At 36.4% G+C, this 23,364-nt stretch overlaps 1 protein-coding gene across 7 annotated transcripts in view; it reads left to right on the top strand.

The window, feature by feature from the left end:
• Positions 1 to 23,364, top strand: part of LTBP1 (latent transforming growth factor beta binding protein 1) — a 187,540-nt gene that overhangs the window by 103,943 nt on the left and 60,233 nt on the right. For 3 of the 7 annotated variants that reach the window (XM_090135253.1, XM_031593374.2, XM_031593361.2), the window contains exons 10-15: positions 12,777 to 12,899; positions 14,268 to 14,435; positions 17,101 to 17,334; positions 19,313 to 19,335; positions 20,313 to 20,412; positions 21,011 to 21,109. In XM_090135253.1, coding sequence (XP_089991379.1) covers positions 12,777 to 12,899; positions 14,268 to 14,435; positions 17,101 to 17,334; positions 19,313 to 19,335; positions 20,313 to 20,412; positions 21,011 to 21,109 — 747 coding nt within the window. The remainder of the gene's footprint in view (positions 1 to 12,776; positions 12,900 to 14,267; positions 14,436 to 17,100; positions 17,335 to 19,312; positions 19,336 to 20,312; positions 20,413 to 21,010; positions 21,110 to 23,364) is intronic. The other 4 variants (XM_031593368.2, XM_090135254.1, XM_031593383.2 and 1 more) reach the window with 3 other exon arrangements.

Below are 23,364 nucleotides of genomic sequence, written 5' to 3'. Positions count from 1 at the left end.
ATTTATGACATAGATGATTAAACCTAGTCTATTTATTTGTATTTGGGAAAAAATGTTGGGATCGATCTATCCGTGTGTGTGTGTATGTATATATATATATATATATATACACACACATATACATACACACATTTAACTCTTTCCAAATACTGACAACGATACAGAATAAAAAAGTTTTAGAACTTCTGTGTATATTTTCATTTTCTTTGATGTATGAAATGACTTCATAAGGATGTGCTTACTTTGTTTTTCAGTTTTCATTAGAAATGCATATTCTTTCAATTGTTTTGCTAAACCGTGAGCCTTTAGCCTTGCTCAGTTAAGTCAGATGGAATTCACAATGGAGAATAATTCCTATAACCGCCATGCTATAGAGCATATAGAGAATGATTATTTTGGACTTCAGAGGTGAGATGCAGCAGTACTGATTGTAGCCAGACAACGTCACGGCAAGTGAATATAAAAAACCATGCATACCTGGATGCTATGTAAAGGCATGAACCATAAATGTACATGGGGCAGTTCTATGAAGTTAGGGTGTATATGCTGCATTACTTTCAAGATCATGCCTTCCATCTCCAAGCTATAAGCACGAAAGTTATCAGACCCCAGACATAAAGGGCTGTGGGAGCTGTAAGATGAGTCATGCAGCTACACTGAAAAGCCTCAGGGTATTCAGATTTTCCCAGCCTATGGCATCTCTGCCTGAGGAAGCTGAATAGATGACTGTGGACATATGTTCCTTTCTGCATTTCTTGGTGAATTGAACTTAACTATCAAGTGAGAGTGTATATATATATATATATATATGTATGTATATGTATGTGTATGTATATGTATGTGTATGTATATGTATGTGTATGTATATGTATGTGTATGTATATGTATGTGTATGTATATGTATGTGTATGTATATGTATGTGTATGTATATGTATGTGTATGTATATGTATGTGTATGTATATGTATGTGTATGTATATGTATGTGTATGTATATGTATGTGTATGTATATGTATGTGTATGTATATGTATGTGTATGTATATGTATGTGTATGTATATGTATGTGTATGTATATGTATGTGTATGTATATGTATGTGTATGTATATGTATGTGTATGTATATGTATGTGTATGTATATGTATGTGTATGTATATGTATGTGTATGTATATGTATGTGTATGTATATGTATGTGTATGTATATGTATGTGTATGTACAGAGAGATGGAAAGGAAGGGAAACATGATTATACTAAACCGTATATATAATCTGGTGAGGCTGATGCTGACCTGTGATCCAGTTTATTAGTCATTGTTACCACTGCAACCATGAAAAGTCACCCAACAAGTAGCTGTGGAGGTGGAAAGAGAAAATGAAGGAGCAATTGGTGTTAAAGGATACATGCAGGCACTTTGGAGGTAAAGTTGATTGTATATAATTGAAAGCTCTCTTAGCATGTGGATGAAGAAGTGGTATGTCAGCCTGCTACAAAAATTATTTTTAGAAAACAAAACAGTATGGTTTATATGTCACTAAACACATAATTATTTGTTGCTGCTTCCATTGCTGAGAGAGATGTGAGCTGCTATCTGAAAATTGCTCTGTCAGGCTTGTTAGCCTACCTGCTGCTCAGCTCCCTTCCTAGCAGTTTACCAGTATGCAGGATAGGGGCACTTGGAGGATTGTGAGAGAAAATTGGGTTGGATCAAAATACTGAGAAACTAAATGGAAGAGAGCTGCAAATTGCATCTCAAAAGCTTGTTGCCTGATCTGCAGAGAGAGATTATAATGTTCTTCTAGTAAACAAAAGGACTGGGGAGATTTTGGTGGCATCATACTGAGGATGACAGCAAAGTGAAAAAATGGAGGTGAATGTAAGACATCCAAGGACCACATTTTCTTATGTCAAATGAAGAGGTGGTGAATATATTTCAGCCATTTCAAAACTTAGCTATGCATTTTTTCAGGATACGTAGAAGAGAGGCTGTGAAGTGTCTGAAAGGTAATGTTGTGCACCTGTATCATCATACATCCCTCTGAACATGGTCCAGGTGAGACAGGAACTTATGATATCTCCAGTAGTTGAGCCCAAAGCTGACAGTGTACACATGGCATTTCCAGACAGCAGCAACCCAGCAGACATTTAAAATAGAATAGGGCATTTGATTCTTTTTAAGATTCTCCTACCTAGTTGTTGACAAACATTACTAGATGGAAACCAAGATCCCAAATCAGGGGCAACAGAAGAAAATGGTCTGATTCCTGTGAAAGTTGCCAGAAGTAGTTTGCCAGGAAGAAAAATGTTTCCAGGAAGTTGTTTCCCAGAGCAGCAACAGGCTGACAGAGAAGGAGAACATATGTTTCTGGGTAGGAAGGAATTCAGTCTTGCCATGGTATTGTGTGGCAATAGAGCAGTACCTGATAGGCTAAGCATTGTTTGTTCTACTGGATTTTGCTAGTTCTATCCTGACAAATTTTTGTACTATATAACTAGTACTGCAAGAAACATTAGGCTTTTTTAAAGAGCTTGTTTTATTTCTGCTATCATTATCCTGGAAGAAAGAGAGCTGTAGACTCTGAATATAATTGTATTCGATGCATGGAAACTTATAACAGAGTTTAATCAGAGAGTGGGAGTCAGATAATCCCACTAGGAAGGAGACTGATGATTAACTAAGGATGGGAACAATTTCTTAACTTTCTGGAAAGGGCAGAGGTGGTGACTGCTACAACTTTCTCACTTTGCAGTATTGAGACTTGGGTGGCTTCTCAGTGCTTTACTCACCAACATACTCTGAAAATGCGGAAGGACTAGAGGGAAGGAATGCCCATGAAGCAAAGACAGGATTAATAGATTACCATTTTTCTCTCAGAGGGTCAGGATTCTGACCTTTGAGCAGTCATCAGGAAAACTAGCTTCATCTGTGAAAGAGCTGCTTGCAGGGTATGTTTCAGTCCTGAAATGGCCATTAACGGGTGCTTCTCAATGGCAAAAATGTCCGTTTTGTGTTTATCAGAAGCAGACACACTTTTCTAAAAGAGAACAGGGCTAACAAAGAAATAGCTCTCTGTCCCAAGAACTTGAGCAAAGCAGCAGCAGTAACTGTGAAGAGAAAAATGTTTAAGCTGCTGGCGAGGGAGTGTTCATTTTTTTGTAATAACCGTTATAATTAAATTGGAAAGGAGCGGCACAGCATGTTCGTATGCAAGTATACATTTTAATTAGATTATTCTTTGCTGAAAGGGTGTGCATGCTGTGCCCATGCTCAGAAAGGGCCAGCACTGCCAGACCAAATAATAATGGGGATATATTTCTGAATCCTTGCCTGCAGCTTAAAGAGAATGCTGTTTTCACCTAGGTTTCATCCAACTTTCACTGCCTTTGAAAACTCCAGCCTAAAAGCCTAATTAACTGTTTGTTCTACATTGGTTTTGCAGTCAAAAGCCTCCTTAGTTTACAAAGCCTGTGTGGTATTAGCGTGATTAATAACCAGATCCTGGTTTTTTTTTTTACTTTCAAGTGAGTGAGCTAAAGTAATGAATCATTCTTCTCTCCTATGTATATGTAGGACAACAAAGAGCCATCTGTGGGTATGTTAATTTGAACAGTTCGGTATAATCGCAATCAAGAAAGCTTTTTTCCCCTCAGTAATTATCTTTTCAATTGGATGATTTATTACGTGTACACGCCTAGATGCCCTTAGGCTGTCACTGAAGACAAAGTAGAGTTTATCAGAGTTGAAAGTTCTTTGTCAAAATACATACATGGTCCTATTTTCTGGTTCCCTGTTTAGAATTATACTTACTGTTTCCTTCTTCTGCTAATGGTTTTCTTGGAAAACTGAAACAGAATGAAAAAAACAGCTGGTAAAAACAATTTGGATTACTTTTTCAGGAAACTAATGTGTGCCAATAGAGCACTTTTAAAAATCTTATCTGGAAGGACTGGAAAAATACCTGAATATTTGTTGTTTTTCAGCAAAAAGAAAGTTGAACTTTATTGAGAAGCCCTCATTTGCTTAAAATTCAATGTAAATCACTCAAAGGAAATAGTATTCATATGTTATTGGATCAAATTCTGCAATGATATGCACTGGGGACTTGAAGCTTTTTTCCCTTGATTTCATCATGATTTAAAATAAATGTTGAAGGTGTATTCTGCCCTTCTACATTTGTCTCTAAAATAGAGTAATTTTCTCTCTTTTTCACATATATAAATTTTATTGCTTAAGGGAGCCTAGCATCAAAAAATGCTAATTATTGTTGCTTAGTTACTAAGTTAACAAACTTATTTCAAATAAGTTATTTTATGATGTTAGTATGGTGAAATAAATATATCTCCAGAAACTGGGCTGGGTTATTGTTTGGACATTGATTATGTGTTTGAAATGTCTGGCTCTGCAAATTTGTGTTCCAGTAAATTCCACACAGAAGCACAAAATGATTTGGATTGATTTCTCCTGCTGTTGTTCTGTTAGCACACAGAAATCAGCAGGTCATTTCCTAGAATAAGAAACTGTTTTTTTCCCTGTAATTTTTAGACACTATTTTGTAAACGTTTCATTGCCAACCAAACTTTGTTATTTGTTTCTTTTACCTAATCTTGTTCTCACTGATCAGATTATTATTGAAACAATGATTACAGAGGCAGTATACCCTGAATGTTATATATTTCTTGAAATTGAAGATTTTGTGGTGGTTTGCAGTGTTAAGTTACTGCTGAAATAGTGCTTTCTGAGATGTCAGTAGGTATAGTTGTAACTCAGGATTGTAAAGGGAATAAAAGATTATGCCTTCATATTGCACCTATTTGGAGACCATTCAGCCAAGTACCACTCCCAAGGAAGTTTAAAGTACACTTATGAAATTGACTAGAACTTCCCATAAGTTATTATTCCAGTCTTAATTTGAAGCTTCAGATACTGTACATATTAAAGACCTTACTGTATGAAAATGTGGGCACATATTACTAATATTACCTATGTATTATATGTAACAATATTACATATTCCTAAATAATGTTCAGTGGCTAACTGATAAGTCATTTCTAAGTAAGTCGCCCAATATTTTGACAAATGCTAATCAGTATGTAATTGAACTATGTGGTTTGCTTTACTTAAATGCAGCAAAGTGTCTTAAGAATCTGGGGTTCTTTTTGAAAGGCAGGTTGTTTGCTTTGCATCAAATGCAGATAAGTGTTTTCCATTCAGTTTTATTAGCTATTTAAACAAAGGCCAGTCTGCATACCTCCAAAAGGTTTTGAAAAAATTTGAGATCTGATTTCATAGCTAAGTGTAGAGGTCCCCCTTCAGAAATTTACTTTTCCATAGTGGTTAGGCCTGGAATCAGATGTGGGCTGCAGATGTTATGACGGCTTGTGTCCTCTGGCACCCAACACTTGTGACAGAGGATATGAGAAATACTTGTTGACTCCTTCTTAGCCACAAGTTTGTCTGAATATTTCGGTGCAGCTATCAGGTCTGTGGTGGCCTGAGTAGGCTTTCTGCTTCTACAAGTTCTCTTTCTTGGTCCAGTATTTACAAGAACATCCTGGATATCAAGTTGTCCTAGCTGATGCTGTAGTACATTTAGTTTTTATGCCCTGTCATCTGTGTGACCACTTGACTCTCAGGCAGGGAAAAAAAAATCTGACTCAAGATCATTTGAAAAAGGTGGAATGGAAGTTTTTATTCTTCTAAAATCTGTGGTCAGCTGTCTTACCTTTGGACAGCTGCCATGCCAATTCACTATCTTTGCATCTTGAATTTTTTTTTTAATTTACAAAAATAGCTTTTCTCTCAAGTTGTGTGTCTTGATATTTCTATCTTTTATTCTGAATTCTATAGTAAAAGAAAAATTGCATCTTAATTTAAATGTTTACCCAAAGCAAATTATTTATTTAGCTTTTAGCTCTCCATAAGTACTAGCAGAAGGAACTAGATTCTTTTTTATTATTTTCAAACCACAATCCAGAATTTTCTTACCTGCAGAGCTCAGTGAAACAAACAGGGCAAGTCAGCATTTGGGAAAGGGGGAATTTGTTTCATAGTCAAAAAAAGCCTTAGAAGTTTTGAGGATAGAAATTATGTTCTTCTGTGTATGCACGTAATGTGACTTTGAAGACCTGAACTTATCATTGCCTTTTGAGGTGGATTTGTTGAGGTTGTTACCCAAGTCACATACCAAATATGTAAAGTAGAAAAAGCATTGTACAAAAATGAGATCTTCTGTTTCAAAAGGGAGATTAATTAATACTAAACGACTTAATAGTGTTTGTCAGCCTTTTTTCTCAAGTTTTTATATGTCTTAATTCAATATATTGTAGAGGTTTTTTTTAAATCCAATTTTGATAGCTGATACTGTCATCTCAAAGTTATCAGTGCTCCTGAAAAGGTTGACTGCGTTCTTCATATGAATGGCAGCAATGATTTCTGTCAAAAAACACTCAAAAAAAAAAAAAAACCAGAGCAAAAAAACCAACCAACCAAACAAAAAACACAATAAACTATCTCAGTTTGTATTTGCTTTGTTATATTTTCAAAATTTGTGTAGTAACCTCTGGTTGTTTATTGAACGTGCAGACTGTATTTCTTGTGCAAGAAAACGAATGCTGTAGATTTAAATCACATAGTCTCACATGATTATTGCATTCTGGTCAAAGCAGTAATAAACGTGGACATTCAGTTCTAGAATTTTGTTTTTAACTTAAGCGCTTAAGTGTGGTTAAATACTTCAAGCTGTGATGATTTTGATGAGCATGAATTTAGTGCATTAAAAATGGAGATGAAAGAATGAATTTTGTTTTGTAGGAAAGAATGCTTCAAATTCCATTAAGTCTGTGACCAAATATGGGCCTCTGTTGCTATCTGAGAAGGGTAGACAGTGTCTTTGCTCCTCCAAATGAGCTACAAGGCCGAAGAGGGAACAGACAGCTTTACACCACCTTAGTGCTTCCTGTGATTCTGCATTAGGCCAGCTGGGTCTGGGTGGTCTGAAGAGCTGCTATAATAGTTAACACAGCCAAAACTCAGTGAAGTCCTTTTCCTAAATACTCTTACATCTGGAGGCTGCCAAAGGGAAATGCTGCAGGGCTGATATTCCAACCATCAGCTTATGTATGTTGGTCTCCAGCAGAACAGCTCTCTGCTAATCAGCTAATCCCTTTGTGACATTTAACTTGGCTATAGTGGACATCAGGCTTGGTAGGCAGTGTTGAGCTGTTAATATGTCAAAGGCTATTAAGCTGTGAAGCATTTTCATTTTTGCTTGCAGAAGAATCCAAATCAAGTATTGCAATAAATGGGCAAATTACAAAGGAGGCTATTATAGCTTTATTGATGCACCATGCTCAGCGTGCTTTACAGGAACCAAGCAAAGCATATTGTTTCAGCAGTAAGTGACAAGTCCCTGGGTGTAAGTAGGCACAGGAATTTTTCTTAGGACTTGGTGTTTACACTTGGCATCGTTTGTTATCCTTGGAGAAGGAATGCTCAGGCTACATCATGGTGTCATTAATCCTGGAACAAACCTGAAATGATTCACTTCCTGAATGCAATTGAGTTAGGCATGCCATTGCACGAGGAAAGATAGGAGAATTTTGCATGTAGATTTCCAGTAAAGAGCTGAAGTAGTGTCAAAGAACAGCTGTTGCAGCCCCAAGAGTGTTTTGACCTACTTTAGAAGCAATTGTAGCAATTAGGAATGCAAGCAGAAAATGAGAAGGTAATACCTCCTGCAATATTTCCTCTCTTTCAGCACAGTTTTTTTCCATCCGCTGTCATACAGAAGAGAGAGGGTGATTCTACTGCATTGTGACCTTTTATACACAGTATCTATACAGTAGCCAGAGGGAGACTTCCTGTTATATCATGCTTAACTGCTTTTTTAAAAGTTAAATACCTCAGAACAGAATTTGATGACTTTTCTAGCCTCCTATCCTTTTAGAGTATCATTTCATGTATTTTCTTCTCAATTGTCAGTATTCCCCAGTGTGCAGTGCATGTAAGTGAGCTGAATAAATAAATCATCAAATTACATATTTGAGTAATAGAGCCTGACCTTCAGAATATAGACTGAGGTGCTGAGAAGCCACAGGGCTTTTTTATCTTTAAGCAAGGAAGAACATTCAGAGAAAAGTAAACAACTAAAGATTACTTTTTTTTTTTTCTTTCTCCTGTATTATTCAGTCCTTCCCTAAATCAGTTACTGGAAGAAAAGAATATGTTTTATGATGCCTGCACTTAGACTAGTGAAATTGAATTTACTGTTGTGATGTGCACAACATGTAATTCCAAATGTGTCTATGTGATTGTGGCTAAAAACAGGTCTGTTCTTCATCTAAATCTGTTAACTATTTGTAGAATAGGATTCTGGTGACGTGCCTTCAGAACACCTTTCTGTTTTGGCATATTTTTAATGTGATTCCTTTAAGATTGAGTTCCCCTTGGATCTGTTTAGAAATCAGCAAAGGAAAAAAAAAAACAACAAATAAAGTAAATAGTATTTCATTATTTTAAAGCCAAGGAAATTTTCCATTTGATATTTTACTTATCCATTCATTTCCATCTTTTAGTTATTAATATATGTGAAAGTTTTTGAAGATTGAACTATTTTCAGATTCAGAAAAATGTTGTATGGTAATTATCATTTTTTATAACTAATTCAATGTTTTTAAATATTTTTTTTAAAGTATGAAACTAACACTTGTCATGTAAAAAGACAAACATTCAGTTAAGTGGCTGTTACTTTTTTCTCCCAGGAAATCCAGCAGCAAAGTGTTTTGTTAAGGCATTGCATTTTCTAAGAGCAGGTTCACCTGTCACTTAGTAGACCCATAAAGAAACTGTGAAAAAAAGGTGTCAAATGCTAATTGTTGTTGAAAGAATTTTAAGCTCTTAGTGTGGAAGATTGTGAGATAGGCCAACTGCATTTCATGTGATTGACTTGCAACATCTGGGTTGTTTAAAGACTGCGGTGCCTCTCGTGGAGAGTGTGGTAGCTGACCTCACTGAATATCAAGATGTTTGCTTGGATGAGGATATAGAAGAAGCTGTGACTGTATGCTAATCAGTATATTACTGCAGCATCATTGTCAATTCTGTTTATGGTAAAACTTTTGTACACTAGCCTGGGTATGTGAGAGTGGAATCACCAACGAAGACTGGGATGGTACATGGCTTCCATTGCCACTATAACAGAAGTAAAACTTTCATTTCTTGTCAAACATTCAGGGAGAGGAACCACCTAATCTAGGAGTACAGAGCGTTAAGGACCTCTCCCACGTGTTTGGCATGCATAAAACTAAATAACAGTGAATGGTAAGGCACAGCGTAAAATGATATTGCGTCATTGGTGCCAATGGAGTTTATACTCATTGAGCAGGGTCAAATCGTTCACTTTGCCAAGCAGCAACTCCAACAAAATCAACACTTTATCAATTCCTTAATTATGTATAACAGCACCTACTGTGAGAGATTGTGATAAAGCCATGCCAGGTGCTGTGTGGAAAAAGCTCCTTGCATAACCTTTTTTCACTAACCAAGACTTTTTACCAGTAGAACTTTGTCACTTTTTTCATTGAGACCTGAACACTAATATTTAGTTGGTCTTTAGAAACTTTCATTTACATATGTGTGGTTTATAGTAGCACTGCAGAGCTCCTTAAAATATTTCTGCTTCTTAGATGAGTGTTCCATCAAATCCCTTCACAAATGTGCCATCATTTTGTACTCTACAGCAAAAGATCATTCCGACTTTAAAATAACTTCTCTAGTTTTTACAATGGGGCAAACTAGTTCTCATTGTTTTTAAAATTAATATATATATAAAAGAGATGGATTTTAAAAAATAAAATAAAATCTTTTAATTTTGAACCAGATTTCTTTTTTAGCTGCCTGAACAAGTTGATTCCAGTGCAGTTTGCACAGCTGGACTGGCTGGCAGGTGGTAAGAAACATTTTGGGTTGGTGACATTTTACAACAGCCTGAAATGAAATAGATAGTCTGAAAGGGATTTTTCCACACATAGATTCTAAAAACTATTCTCATGATTTTTGAATTGTTTTTTGTTTGTTTGTTTGTTTTTGTTTATGGTTTATTTGGGTTTTTTGGAGAGAGAAAGTTTGAAATTTGTAATCCAATTCTGTTTAATCCCTAGATAGGCTTGTGTAATTCAACATCAGCTCTAATTCTGTGAACTCATCCAGAAAACATGACTTGGCAAAGGCTATAATTAATATAATTAACTTAATTATAATTGAGTTCAGCTGAGGCATCAGAGCACACACAGTGAAGGCAACATAAAAAGTTAGATAAATTTAGCAAGAGGGATGTCCATACCAGGAACTGTGGAAAGCTGTGGAAGGAATATTCACTGCTATTTACCTATGTTTTAAGCTGAGCACGTGGCAGTGCTCACATTAAGTACCAATAACAGAGTATACATGATTGGGGTCTCTGTACTACAGATAATCCAAGACAATATTTTAAAATGCTAAATATTCGAGAACATTTCCTCTAGAAAGAATTTTAATAGAGACAGTAATGGCAGCATCAGTGAGGTTTTTTTAATAGAACAACTGAATCATTTGGAAGGGAAGATAATTGTGTGTTTATGAATGACAAGGAGATCACTACCTCTTTGCAATTTAGACACCTTAGTAAATCATGGTATGGAACCTTCATTATTAGCAGCCAAACTGTAAAATGTGATTTTCTCAGAGTACTGCTGATGCATTTGATACATAGCAGCGCCTGCTTTTCTCAACAGCAACATGGCATAAAGTTCTGGGCTGTTATTTTTGTTTGTTTGTTTATTTTAAAAGCATTTTGAGAACTTAGAATTTCAGGACTGGTCTGAGGGTGACAAGGCACTGGCACTGCTGCCCAGAGAAACTGTGGGTGCCCCATCTCTGGAGGGATTCAAGGTCAAGGTGGATGAGAACCATGGGCAGCTGAGCTGGTGGGTGGGAACACTGCCCACAGCAGAGAGTTGGAACTGTGGATGGTCTTTAAGGTCCCTTTCAACCTAAGCCTTTCTATGATCTAAAACTCCAGTAGGTTTCTGCAGAATGTAGAAAATTCAACAGTGCATTCTGAGTGTTTCAGTATTTGCTTTATATTAGCTTCTAGGTATTTCATAATAATATCTATATCTTCCTTGTTGAGCCTGATATGTTGAAAACAGAGAGTACAATACATGCATTCTTCCTAAGAACTTTGCAGCAGTGTCAGTATGTTTCTATTTTGGGATTTTTCAAGAATGTCTTCAGTTTGTGAACTGTTTTATTTAGCTCATTCCCCTCAGTAGTCACAGAAAATACAATATTGAAACAGTGATGGTATTTCCTTTTGGAATCAGTTGGCACTCTGTAGATTCTTTCAGTCCTGTTATAAGATTTCAGGGCAAAACAATGAACCTAATTAGACTAAGCAACTGAAGAAGCTGTATAAAAATTTTCAAGTGCATTGAAACAAGTCCAGTTTACATCTTCTGTATAAGTGAAATTCATAAAAAATATACTGCTGTGCTTATATGGGATGCCTTCCTGCTCAAAGATTGGATGTGTTAAAGCATAGACTGCTGTAGTTAAAGATCTTTAGAGTACTTCAGCAGCCTTTTCTTCTCTTTTTTTCTTTACCATACTCCTTTTTCAATAGTCTGCTCCCTCTGAGGTCAGAAAGTCATACAGTCTGGGAATTTCACTAAATAATTCCTTTGAGGCAGAGCTGATCTTTTGTAATTTGTGTTGTTTCCATCGTATTTCATCCAAAGTTATAGAATATAAATTATCAATCTTGTCACTTGTGGCTAAGTGCATAGAGGTGAAGTCAGTGTCAAGATTACATTGGGTACAGTAGTGGAAGAGCTGAGGGATGAGATCAGCACTGAATGTGCTACTGCTATTCTGTTGTGCTGTGAATTTAAGTCATATCATAGCACACGGAGAAGACAGGTAGTCAAACCTGTGGAATAAAATGAAGGCAGTAATGTGAAAAATTTTAAGGATGCTTTCTGTAGGTTTCCAAAAGTTAACTCCAGCACATCTGTTACATTTTACAAATTCAATTTCTTATTGTCACTGATCATGTTGCATCCATCAGCAACTTACAATATCATCAAACCTGTGAAGAGTTCATAAAAGCTAAGAGGAAAGGTAATATATAATATGTACTTTACTATGTACTTTAATGGTCACTAATACCTGATTTCCAAGAAGCAGGCTGAAATATCAGACTTGTGCTCAAATCTTGTCTATACAGCAGTGTAGGCAATTTTTCCTAGCTTAGAGTTAGGGCGGAAAAGTCTTGTGTTGGATTAATGTGTATAAACATTTTTAAGTAGATGTATTTCAATGAGCTTCTACTATTCTTCTCAGAGATGAGCCAGGACAGATAAATTATGGGTTTGTGTTTGCCTTTGCTTTCCTTCTGTCCCTTCTTTTCCTTCTTTCTGAGATTTTCTTTATTGGTGCTGTCTCCTGGAATAAAATCCTAGTTTGCCTGACTTGGCTACAGCTGGTATCTAGATGATTGTCAGACTAGGTCCTATTCTAAGAGTAAGTAAATTATAGATCCAATACCAGCCATGATAAAGGCCTGAATGCATGAGACATTAGAGAATAATTCAGAGTCACCCTGAAAGCGACAGTGTTGCAACCAGCCTGGTAACAGCAAACTTCATCAAACAAGTTTCAGCAATTGTTAATTATTGTGAACTTATGTTCCTATGGGTGCAATCCTGTTCCAGTATCTGATTATTTTGAATTTTTCCACAGATATCAATGAATGTCAGTTACAGGGAGTGTGCCCTAATGGTGAGTGTTTGAATACCATGGGCAGCTACAGATGTACCTGCAAACTGGGATTTGTGCCAGATCCTACCCTTTCAAGATGCATAGGTGAGTAGTAGTGCAGATCTAAGTACTGAAATAGATGCTTAGTTGCAATTCATTATGAGACTTTTTATATAACTGACTCCTACTGCTCCAAGCTGTACTTGTCTTTTTTCATATTCTCTTATTCAATTTATTTAGCCATTCTGAGCACTCACGCTTCTTTTCTGTCTCTTTCCTGGAAGCCTTGGACTCCACCAGCAAGCATCCAGATTCTTGTCCTGTTTTTTCCTTTCTCAAAGCCTTCAAAAGACTGATTCAGCCTCATACCCTCTTGAGTCTTTCTCACCAGTGTGTAATTCTTTTTCACATTTTTTTTTCCCTTTTCTGCTATTTCCCCAGCCTACGTCAGCTCTGTATCCTGCACTCTCCTCTTCCATCTCTGCAGCTTTAGCCTGGGTAGTTTCCATTATGGTTTTATAGAAGGCTGAAGGGCCTCTCCTTCACACACACCACTTTTCTTCTCTGAGAGTTTTGAAATCTCCATGTTGTAAAAGCAATGGAGCTTTTAGGGATGGAAGTCTGCTACACAAAGTGTTGATGTAAGCAAAACAGCATATTTTTCCAAGTCTGAGCTATAGACATTATTGTCTTAGATTTGTGAAGTATAATAAAATCAGGTTGAAGCAAACAGAGCGCAGCAGTTCAAATGGGTTAAGTACAATGAAATTTAAGTGAGAGAAAAATGTCTACTGTGTTAAGGGAAATCGAGTGATTGGTCATTTCACCATTTATTGTCAATAAAACAAAATATCTTCAAATCTAAACCTCAAGGTATGACCAAAAGAATGTTGGTTATATTAGATATCTTCTTATCATTTTTATTTTACTCCATTTTTTAATTTAAAAGGAATAGACATTTTACTTTACAATTTCAATAATCTGATGTGAGTTTTTATGTGGTAGTGAGAAGTAACTTTGAACAATTTTCAGAACTTCTGATTTCTCTGAAGTTTAAATTACATTCCTGTGTTGCCCTAGCAAAACAGATAATCCAGTGCTTCTATCAGCTTGGTACAACAGCAGATTTTAAGTAGTGTTTTAATATGCAGTGCAAAATTATATCAGCACAGCGTGCCCAATGGAACTCTGCAGAGAGCTCCTGGTTAACATTCTAGGCTTGAAAACAAGTGCAAAATGCATGCTATGAGATTAGGCTGGATGGTAGTGCAGACAATATTAGGAGCTGAAAAACAGGACAGGAACAATGAAAAATACTGTTTTTATGCATGTACAAGTCATAGAATTATGGGGCATTAAAAAGGAGGAAAAAAAAAAAGCATGAATAAGAAAAAGCAACATAGATTCAGCAGCCATGTAAACACATATTGGAAACAGTGAACAGTACCATCCTCTCTTCCACTTCCATTGCAGCTGATAGTCCTATGGTTGCTGAAGAGAAAGGACCCTGCTACCGGTTTGTTAGTGCAGGAAAGCAATGCATGCATCCTCTTTCTGTGCAGCTCAGCAAGCAGCTTTGCTGTTGCAGTGTTGGAAAAGCCTGGGGCCCAAACTGTGAGAAGTGCCCCCTTCCAGGAACAGGTAAGAACCACTCATTAAAATCACAAAAACTTTGTTAGATGTGCTTTTTAAAATAAAATTAATAATAATCCAATAATTTATTTTAAAATAAACCATAAGTGTCTGTCACTAAATTAGAGAAACTGTTACAGTTTCTCTGTGATAGTAGAATACTTATGTACTTCTTAAAGGCATAGGATAGGATAGGATGATAGTGTTTGATAGTTACAATTGCTGGTCACAGCTTCAGAATTTTTTCTGTTCTCTGACTGCCTAAAAATTAAATGACCGAAGATGGAGTCTGGTAAAAAGTGGTATATATTATGTCTTGTCCAAGTGTATGGTCAAAATAATATCCTTAAAAACATCATTGAACATCACTTATCGTGACAGATATAATGTCTGTCCTGATCAGTATTTCAACACGGGTGTTTGTTATGTAATTTACTCTTCATACCGAATCTGCTGCTGAAGATGTCACTGTTACAATACAAATAATGTATTTTTCTGGAATACTGTATAAGGATTCAGATTCTGAAAAGTAACTAATGATTTTGGGAAATCCATAGCTAATAGAGATGCAATGAAAGTAACAGGTTCCTTACTTTGTTAAGCTGGGCATATGAAATGGAAGTAACCACAATTTTTGAGTATTTCAATTGATATTTAAAGCCATTATTTCCCATTATTAGGTTGCTAGTTTGCTGATTATCATTTTGAATTCCAGCTTCATTTCAGATAATATTTCTTATAACCTTTTAATGCAGCAAAATGCATTTTCATCAGGTGACTAGCAATGCTAATGTAAATGCTTTATAAGAATATTGCATGAGACTTCATGCCCAACTTCATATATTCTGGAGTAGAGAATATATCTTTTTTTTTTTTTTTTTTTTTTACAAAAGTGACTGCTTTCTTGTCATAAAAATACATCATTTAATATGATACTGATATTTTAATGATTGTTCTTAATGAAAAGACTTGGGAGAAAGTCTGTGAGTAGAAAGTTTTGATGAGCTATGTGGGAAACACTTTTCCCCTTTCATGGCGGCTTTTGTTATTTAAAAACATGTTCCTTTCTGTAACAGGTTAAATTCATAATGGTCTTTCAGAGTTTTCAATGAAAAATGTGTGAAAGTGGGGTGTTCCAGAATGGGGTAATGTATTTACTGCAGCATCCCATGTTATTGTAAGAGTCACTGCGTTTAAAAGTCATCATCTTTCTTATGTCTTTTAAAATATTTGTATGAAGTAGACCAGTTCTGAGAGACTGAAAATGGCCAGATTTGTTTATGCAGGTGTTGAGAGCACTTTTATGAGTTATGTAAGAATGAAGTCCACCTTTCTATTCTGCATTTGTGAGAATATGACCCAAATGAAGATTTCCTACATCGGCATCCGAAGGGATGGGTTTCAAATTGCTTCTGTCTTCCTTCATTGACCAGAACTCTTACCTTCAATTGGCTGTTCTTCTGCCAAAATTTGATATTAATGTTTCCTAAAGTATTTCATTATTTTGAATCCACTAGATTTAATCAGTTTCCCCCTTCATCTTTCCCTATTACTAATGTACCATCTGTATCCACTGCAAGAAGTATAGCATTTGTAGTCAAAAATCTGTAACTTAATATGTAATTTAAATACTTCATTTATGAAGTATCTATAGCAAGTATTTTGTGTTTTTATTTTAGATTCTAATTACATTTTTTAACCCTGGTGTGTTTTCAAAGCAATATTTGTGAAGCTACCAATGTCCCATTCTGTACATCTCTTAAGAAATTGTAAGAAATCACATCAGGCACTTGGAAGACTACATCTGTGGTGTTTCATCCTGACATGGGCTTTACCTATAGCAATGAGAACAGTGAAGCAATGCCCCATAAAGAGTCCTGAATGCCCCCTGTCTCTGACAGGAGCATAGCTATTATCTTTGATGGGTACAAAGCCTTCCACTAGGACTGCAAAACCTGATGCTCATGTAGAACAGCTGCACAGATCAGATTAAGTTCTGCTGCCTAACTTTTATTACCTTTCAATATAGCAGACTTCTAAATGAGATCATTGTCCCTCTCTTCCAGTTGAGATTTGGTTTTACTTTTTTTTTTTTTTTTTTTTTCATGATCCTCATCTTGTTTTTATCCAGCTCACTGAGGTCTTTGGGAGGACTCACTCGGTTCAGTAGAATTTACATCAGGGCTGGTATGAGACCTCTAATGGGTATCACATAGGATATTGTTTCTGATTGATAGTTTTTCATTCCTTTAGTACAAGAATTCTGAGACTTTTTTCTTTAGTATCTGCAAAAAAAGGAGTGATAGAAATAATAATTTTCATTCCTTATGATAATGGCAATTTGCATATTTAAATTTACACTCAAGATGTACTGTTTGGAGAAGATTAATTTTAAAAATGATCTTGATAGATCATAATGATGGATTAAACATAACTGAAGAAAGATGTTAAACTGTAGTGGAAACCTAGGAATAAGTATCCGGAACATGCTTCTGGGAGAACGTTCAGTCATATTAGTATGCAATGCATAGTTTCTCTTTAAATATTTTTTGAAATAAAAATGTGTATACAGTAGCAGATTAAATTTATTAGTGGTTTTCATTATGTTTTCCACTATGTCAACATATTGCACTTTTAGACTCCTAAAAGGAATATTTTCCCATCCCAAATCTAGCTGCTTTTAAGGAAATCTGCCCTGGTGGAATGGGTTATACGGTTTCTGGCCCTCACAGAAACAAGCTATATCATCACCCTGCAGTTAGAGTACAGCCACCTGTCATTGGCAAGACCCCGATTACTCAACCTGTTGCTAAAGGTACTTCTCCTCCACCTCTCCCAGCAAAGGAAGAGCCGGTGGAGGCACTGACCTTCTCACAGAAAAGTGAGCCTGACATGGCTGTGCAAGAAGGTGAGAGTGGGAAAATTCAGTCTTTCTATTTTTCTGTGCATGTGTCTTCAGTGGTATGTTTCTTTGCACAGTAGCTGTGTACAGCACAGGACAAAGGAGTCACTTCCAAGGCAGATCATTCTGTGTAATAGATGATTTGTGTTACGTGATAGATTTCTGGAGTTATGTATAGCTCCCACCATATGCTGAGAGCACAATGGAAAGAGAAATTGCTTTAGTCTGATTAATGTTTATGATAAGAAATAGCAAATGTATGATGTGTAAAGATGTTTATCATCTCTAAAATATAACAAAGGACTCAGCTCAGGCTTTGATTCACTAGTATTTGGGTGGCAGGGTGAAGGGCTCATCAGCATCTCTGTAGAATAGCACCTCCTGATGTGGGCATGCCTTACCAGCCTGTGGTCACATATCGTCCCCCTCAGCTGTGCACTCTCTCAGCCTGACCACTTTGGACTGTGTAATGGTTAGCTGATTCACTTATTCACTTATTTCTTGCAGACTTTTTGTGGTTTTCTACAAGCTCTGCTATGAACTTCTTAAGTTCTCTAAGAACAGCTGCAAATGCCCTGAGTTTGAAACAAAGACAGGAACAAAGAAATGCAGAAAGCAGCTATTGCAAATACATAGCCAACAAATTTAGCATGATCTAATTGTAGGCAAGCAGAAATACGTTCCTGAAAAACCTTCTGCTGATACAGAGTGCATAATAAGTTATTTCCAAGAAGTAGCTACTTATCTGGCCAGTATGTCTGGCCATTACTAGGAAGAGTTTCATTCGGTTGATTTTGCAGAACTCTATGCAAGAGGAGTTACTTTCCTGGTAGAATCAATGCTTCTGGTTTTGCTTTTGGGGAAAAAAAAAAAAAATGGTGCTAAACTGAATCTGGTGCAAAAATAAATCATTCAAATATAGTCTGTGCAGGATTGTATAATCTCAGATACGCCTTTGGGTCTTTCTCTGTTAAAAAGTGGTATATTGTTTCCTCAAAGATCAGTTTAGTGATGAGAAGGATTGCCACGTTCTGGTAAATCATAAGACACAGAATCTGTCAAAAAGAGATGTTAGTTTTAAAAATACTTTAAAAAGTAAAAGCCCAAAACCACCTTCACAAGTGCTTGTCCGCGAGTCAGTAATGACACGCATGAATGGTTGAATTTCATATTCCATTTTGGGATATGTTCAGGTTTTGAATTTTGGAAATTTTATTAGCAGGTCTCCCCGGTCTGCTAATCAGCCTCCCCTGCTAATACTGAAGAAACTGAAGTGCAAAGAGGGATATGTTTTATTTTTTCTCCTGTGAAAAATGTTGATTTTCAAATGAAAAATGTTCCTAAAAGGTCTTATAGAGGCATACAGATTTTCATCAGTAAAAGGCAAATTCAAAAAAAAAAAAAAAAAAGCAAACTGCAGTGGAAAATGAAAAGTTGCATTACATTTCTACCCGTCTTTCCTAAAAACAAAGTAATTTTTTTGTGAAAAACGAGGCAAAAATATTTTCGCTTACATTAAAAAAAAATCTACTTTAAAACGTTTTTTTTAACAATAAATTTGTAAAGGATTGTTACTGGTTATTTACATGTCACTATGACAATGGAATTAACTAACCTTCATATAATTACAGATGTTGATATTCCTGAAGGAATTGTAAGAGTTCAGTCAGTGAATAAATAACAAATGAGTTTCTTGAATTGTTTCAAAGAAAAAAAAATAGAAACCTTAAGAAGGCTGAATGCTAAGTAAATAATTACAAGCATTGGTTGGTGTCCAGAGTCTTTTATGGTTGCAGGTTAGCTTTTACATTTGTTTTAGGAACACTACTTCAGTTTTTCACAATTTTGGAATAAGGATAGAGTCTGAAAGCTTTGTGTAATGGTAACAACCATCTTCAAATGTGATAGCAGTTTAAAATTGAATGGTGTAAGTTAGTGTTATGTGAAGATTGATTAATTTTCTTTTTTTTCTTTCTGGTTTTAGTGGCAACTGCAGCCCCTGATCAGGTAAAACATCATGTAATGTATCTAGGAATTAGAATGCAGGCAATGTGTACAACCTATGATACAGTAACTCTGAAGAGCATTTAGGGGTTGCGAGGAACAAGCAACTCTCTGTGGACAAAAAGTGTTTGTGTTGTTATCATACATAAAAAACAGGCAAATAGGGAAGTACAGCAAATAAGTGACTTTAACCTCCCTTTGGTGCTGGTAAAGTTCTGTATTGTTCTGTCTGATCCTGGAGTTTGTATTTTAAGGAGGGTATTGAAAACTGCAGGCAGTATGAAGGAGAGACACTGATACTGAGGACTACAGAAAGTGAGTTGGAGGCGAACGGCAGGAAGCTGTGAGGACTGTTTGTGGTTCCTGCCTGAGAGACTCATTGATACCTACTTCAGTTGCATAGTTTTTTAGGATCAAAATACGTTTAGTGCAGAACAGGTGCTTATTTGTTTCAAGTCCTCCATTCTGGAAGTTGTATGTCATCTCTGCTGAAGATCGTAGGATCCATTCTATGCAATAACTGCAGCTGTGCTTCGTACCCTTTTCCTAAAGGCTTACAAGCATCTAACATGAAAATATGATGTTCAGAGCAATAGCTAAGAGAGAACCCTTCACAGCTGTCCAAGATTTACAGGTGTGCCTGTATACTTTTGTGTGATGCTGAATTTCAATTAAATACTGTTTTTTTATGCAAGTAAAGACCAGAAGATGGGGACCAATGGAGTGACAAAGCTAAAGATAGGATTAGAATCTCCATGAAATGGCTCCTTCAAATAAAACCAACGTTAATTTGAATGCCATTGTTTAAAAACAGTATTCCCTGTTCTTTCATGTTTATATTGGTGGTGATTCATGACTAGCTATCTAAAACCTCCCAAGGGAGAATATTAACACTTTCTCAATCCAGGAGTTTGTGGTTTCTTATGATAGCTGAATTAAGACAGTATTTTCAGAAAGTAAATTTCTAATTATTCTTTTAGGAATTAGTTTCACTTGATCAAGAAAAGCAAATCCTAGAGCCTGGACAGCCTCAGCTTTCTCCTGGAATTTCAACAATTAACCTGCATCCACAGTTTCCAGGTAACTTGTCTTTCAGTGGGAGAGTACTTGAAACTCTTCAAAGAATGGGAGAACAGCAATGGTAACAGGGGAATGAAAAACTGACTGCAGCTTAATAAGCAATTTTTCCATGAGTAGAAAGGGTGAAAAAGAAAAAACAAAAACAAAAAACCAGCCATGGAACCTGAAGCAGGATGAATTGAGAGGTTGCCATTGTTTGGGTGCTATGCAAGTCATGTGAAGCAAAGATATGCTGGAGACAAAAGTGAAATCCTGGAGTGTGTATGTGAGAATTTGAATGTCAGCAGAGTTAAAGCCTTATAATCCACTCAAGAGGAAACATTATAAGTGCCTTTTTGTAGAAGTATGCCTAACTTCAAATGCAGAAATTTTCTGTTCTTGCTTTCTTCAGCACCTCAGTTTTTTTCAGAAATGGTAAAGTGGTAGAATGATGGCTACCCAGTTACACTATTTTTTCTACTCCAGATCTAAGCAGAATAAACTAGTGAAAAGCCTCATAGTATCTGGCTAGTTCAGTATCATGTGTGGATGGTCTGAGGATTTAGGGATGGTTTGTTTGTTTTTTACATATGATTGATTTCTATTCTATGTCACACAGTAGTGATTGAGAAAACATCTCCTCCTCTGCCTGTTGAAGTTGCTCCTGAAGTCTCTACTTCTAGTGCAAGTCAAGTAATTGCACCTACTCAAGTTACAGGTATTGTGCTTCCTTTTAAGTACTAAAATAAGTTAAGAAATGACTAAAATAAGTACTAAAATAAGTGAATTCCTGACGTAGTAACTTGTTCCACATTCCTTCAGAATTAGAATAGCTAAGAGAATATTGCTGTACAACAGAAAGAAGTACTCTATGGAGAGGTAGGAAGAAAAAGTACAAAAAACCCCACAGAAATTAGGGTGCTGTCACCAGAGCTTGGAGTGGGCCCTCCCAAGATTGTGATTTTTGTGCCTGCAAATACATGGTAGAAACAAAAATGAGTAATTCCACCTCATACTGCCCAATCTGCAACTGCAGACCAATATTCAGTGTGAACTATTGACTCGTGAACAGCAGAGACAAATATGCATTTACAGCATTGTCAGTGGTTTAAAAAGATTCGCAACTCCATTTTGATATGTTCAGAGGGGCTGTGATTTATAACTGGAGTTTCTAGGCACTACCACAATTCAGAAAATAAAAGTAAGACTGTATAGTCAGTGAAGTGAATAGTATCAAGCAGAACAGGTATGGTTCAGTCTGGTGTATGTCCTGTCTGAGCTCTACAGACTAGCCAGGCTGTTGGAGGTGGAAGGTTCAAAAAGTGACAAGAGGAACATCCTGATGCAAGCTTTGCTGTCAGAAGAGTACTCAGCAGCAACCAGATAGAGGGGACAGTGGAGTAGTAAAGTTTAGTGTTACGCTGTCCAGAAGTAGAAGTTGGATGTATAAAGGGCAAGGAAGTGAGACTGAAGAAGTGTATGCATTTTTTTTTTTTCCCCTTCAAGACCATGAAGACACCTCTGCAGATAGAGAATATGACTAACATTAGATACCAGTAAAGGTGTTGAGTGGGTGAGCAAAAGAAATGCTGAGGAGCAATATCACATTATACTGTGAGCTACTAAATCAAGGTTTGTGGACTACATAAGTTCCAAGTCAAGACAGAAACAGCAAGACAGATTATGTCAGGCTCCAGATGTGATGATGGATGGTGAGTTTTCATCCACAGGCTGTATTCCTTCTGGGAAACTGGTAGAAGTGATTTTTTGGCAGTGATAGAGAAGGATTATACGTGAACTAAAATCCATGTTGTTATCCCCATTTTGTCCTTTGACACATAAGGCAGCTTTTAGAAAGCATCAGAAACCATTTGAGATATCTGGGACAGAAAATGTCTCAGTTAAAGCGGATTACAAAAGACCCTTTCTCTTAGAAACTGAAGCGGACTATTTCCAATGTGATCTTGCAAGAACTGAGACAGAAGCAAGCAAACTGTGGGCTGTCCTTTGAAACTTCCAGCTTTTCTTTTCTCTCTATACTCATTTTTTCCATACGTGCAGGTTGTATGAGTGAGTCTTTCCAGATCTCCTGTCTTGTCTTTGGAGCTATATCTTGTCAGCTGTCCTGCAGAAGTTCACTATGTTTTAATATCGAAATGATGATTAACCAGAAAAAAACTATTTACATTTTTTAAAAGCAACCAGTTTAAGAGAAGACGATCTGTGGAAATTCCCAGAATTTTGTGTGTTACACGTGTGGATGGAAGCCAATTTTGCCACAGTTTACTTACAGCATTTATAACTGTAGGTTTTTTCTCAACCATTTCTTATACCAGAGAGTGCCTGCCAATCTGAGAGATGCTAGAATTATGTCATGGTTTTGTATTTCAGTAATCTCTGTGTATTTTAACTTTCTTTTTCTTATGATGCTCAACTTAATGCTGTCATTAAGTTGAATGCCATTAAGTTTGAAACAGTAAGTGTATAGAGAAATCTGTACTGCCGTACTCATGGCTAACCATTTCTTACTCTGTGCGTAATTTTCTCTGTTGCTGTTTTTGTCCCATATGTTAAAAGTGATTCCGTGTTAGTATATCAGTAGCTCTTACAGGGTTAATTCTGGAGCACCTGTGGAAAAATTGTTCGATTTCATTTGGTCAGATATACTGTAGTACTGATCTTAGTATCTCCTTGCTCCAAATCTGTGAACTCTTTCGTGCTCTAGCATTCAGCCCAATTTTAGCTCTTAGATACTTTCATAGATATGTTGATTGAACTATATAGTTGGATAAGAGCTTGCTGATCTAGTTCAGCATGCCCTGCAGTCTTTGTATTCCTACTTTATCACTGTGTTTCTTAAACTTCTTAAACTCTTTATCATTATCTCAGCACATAGTGCGTTATCTGAATACTGGAAGTTTTGACTATTCCTCTCCTTGTAATACATGAGGGCTTTTCTGAAAGTAATGCCTC

Source organism: Phasianus colchicus, chromosome 2 (genome assembly GCF_987193195.1).
Source record: "Phasianus colchicus chromosome 2, bPhaCol1.hap1.1, whole genome shotgun sequence".
NCBI lineage: Eukaryota > Metazoa > Chordata > Aves > Galliformes > Phasianidae > Phasianus > Phasianus colchicus.
The sequence above is the reverse complement of the archived record's forward strand: the minus strand, read 5'-3'. Positions and strand labels throughout refer to the sequence as shown.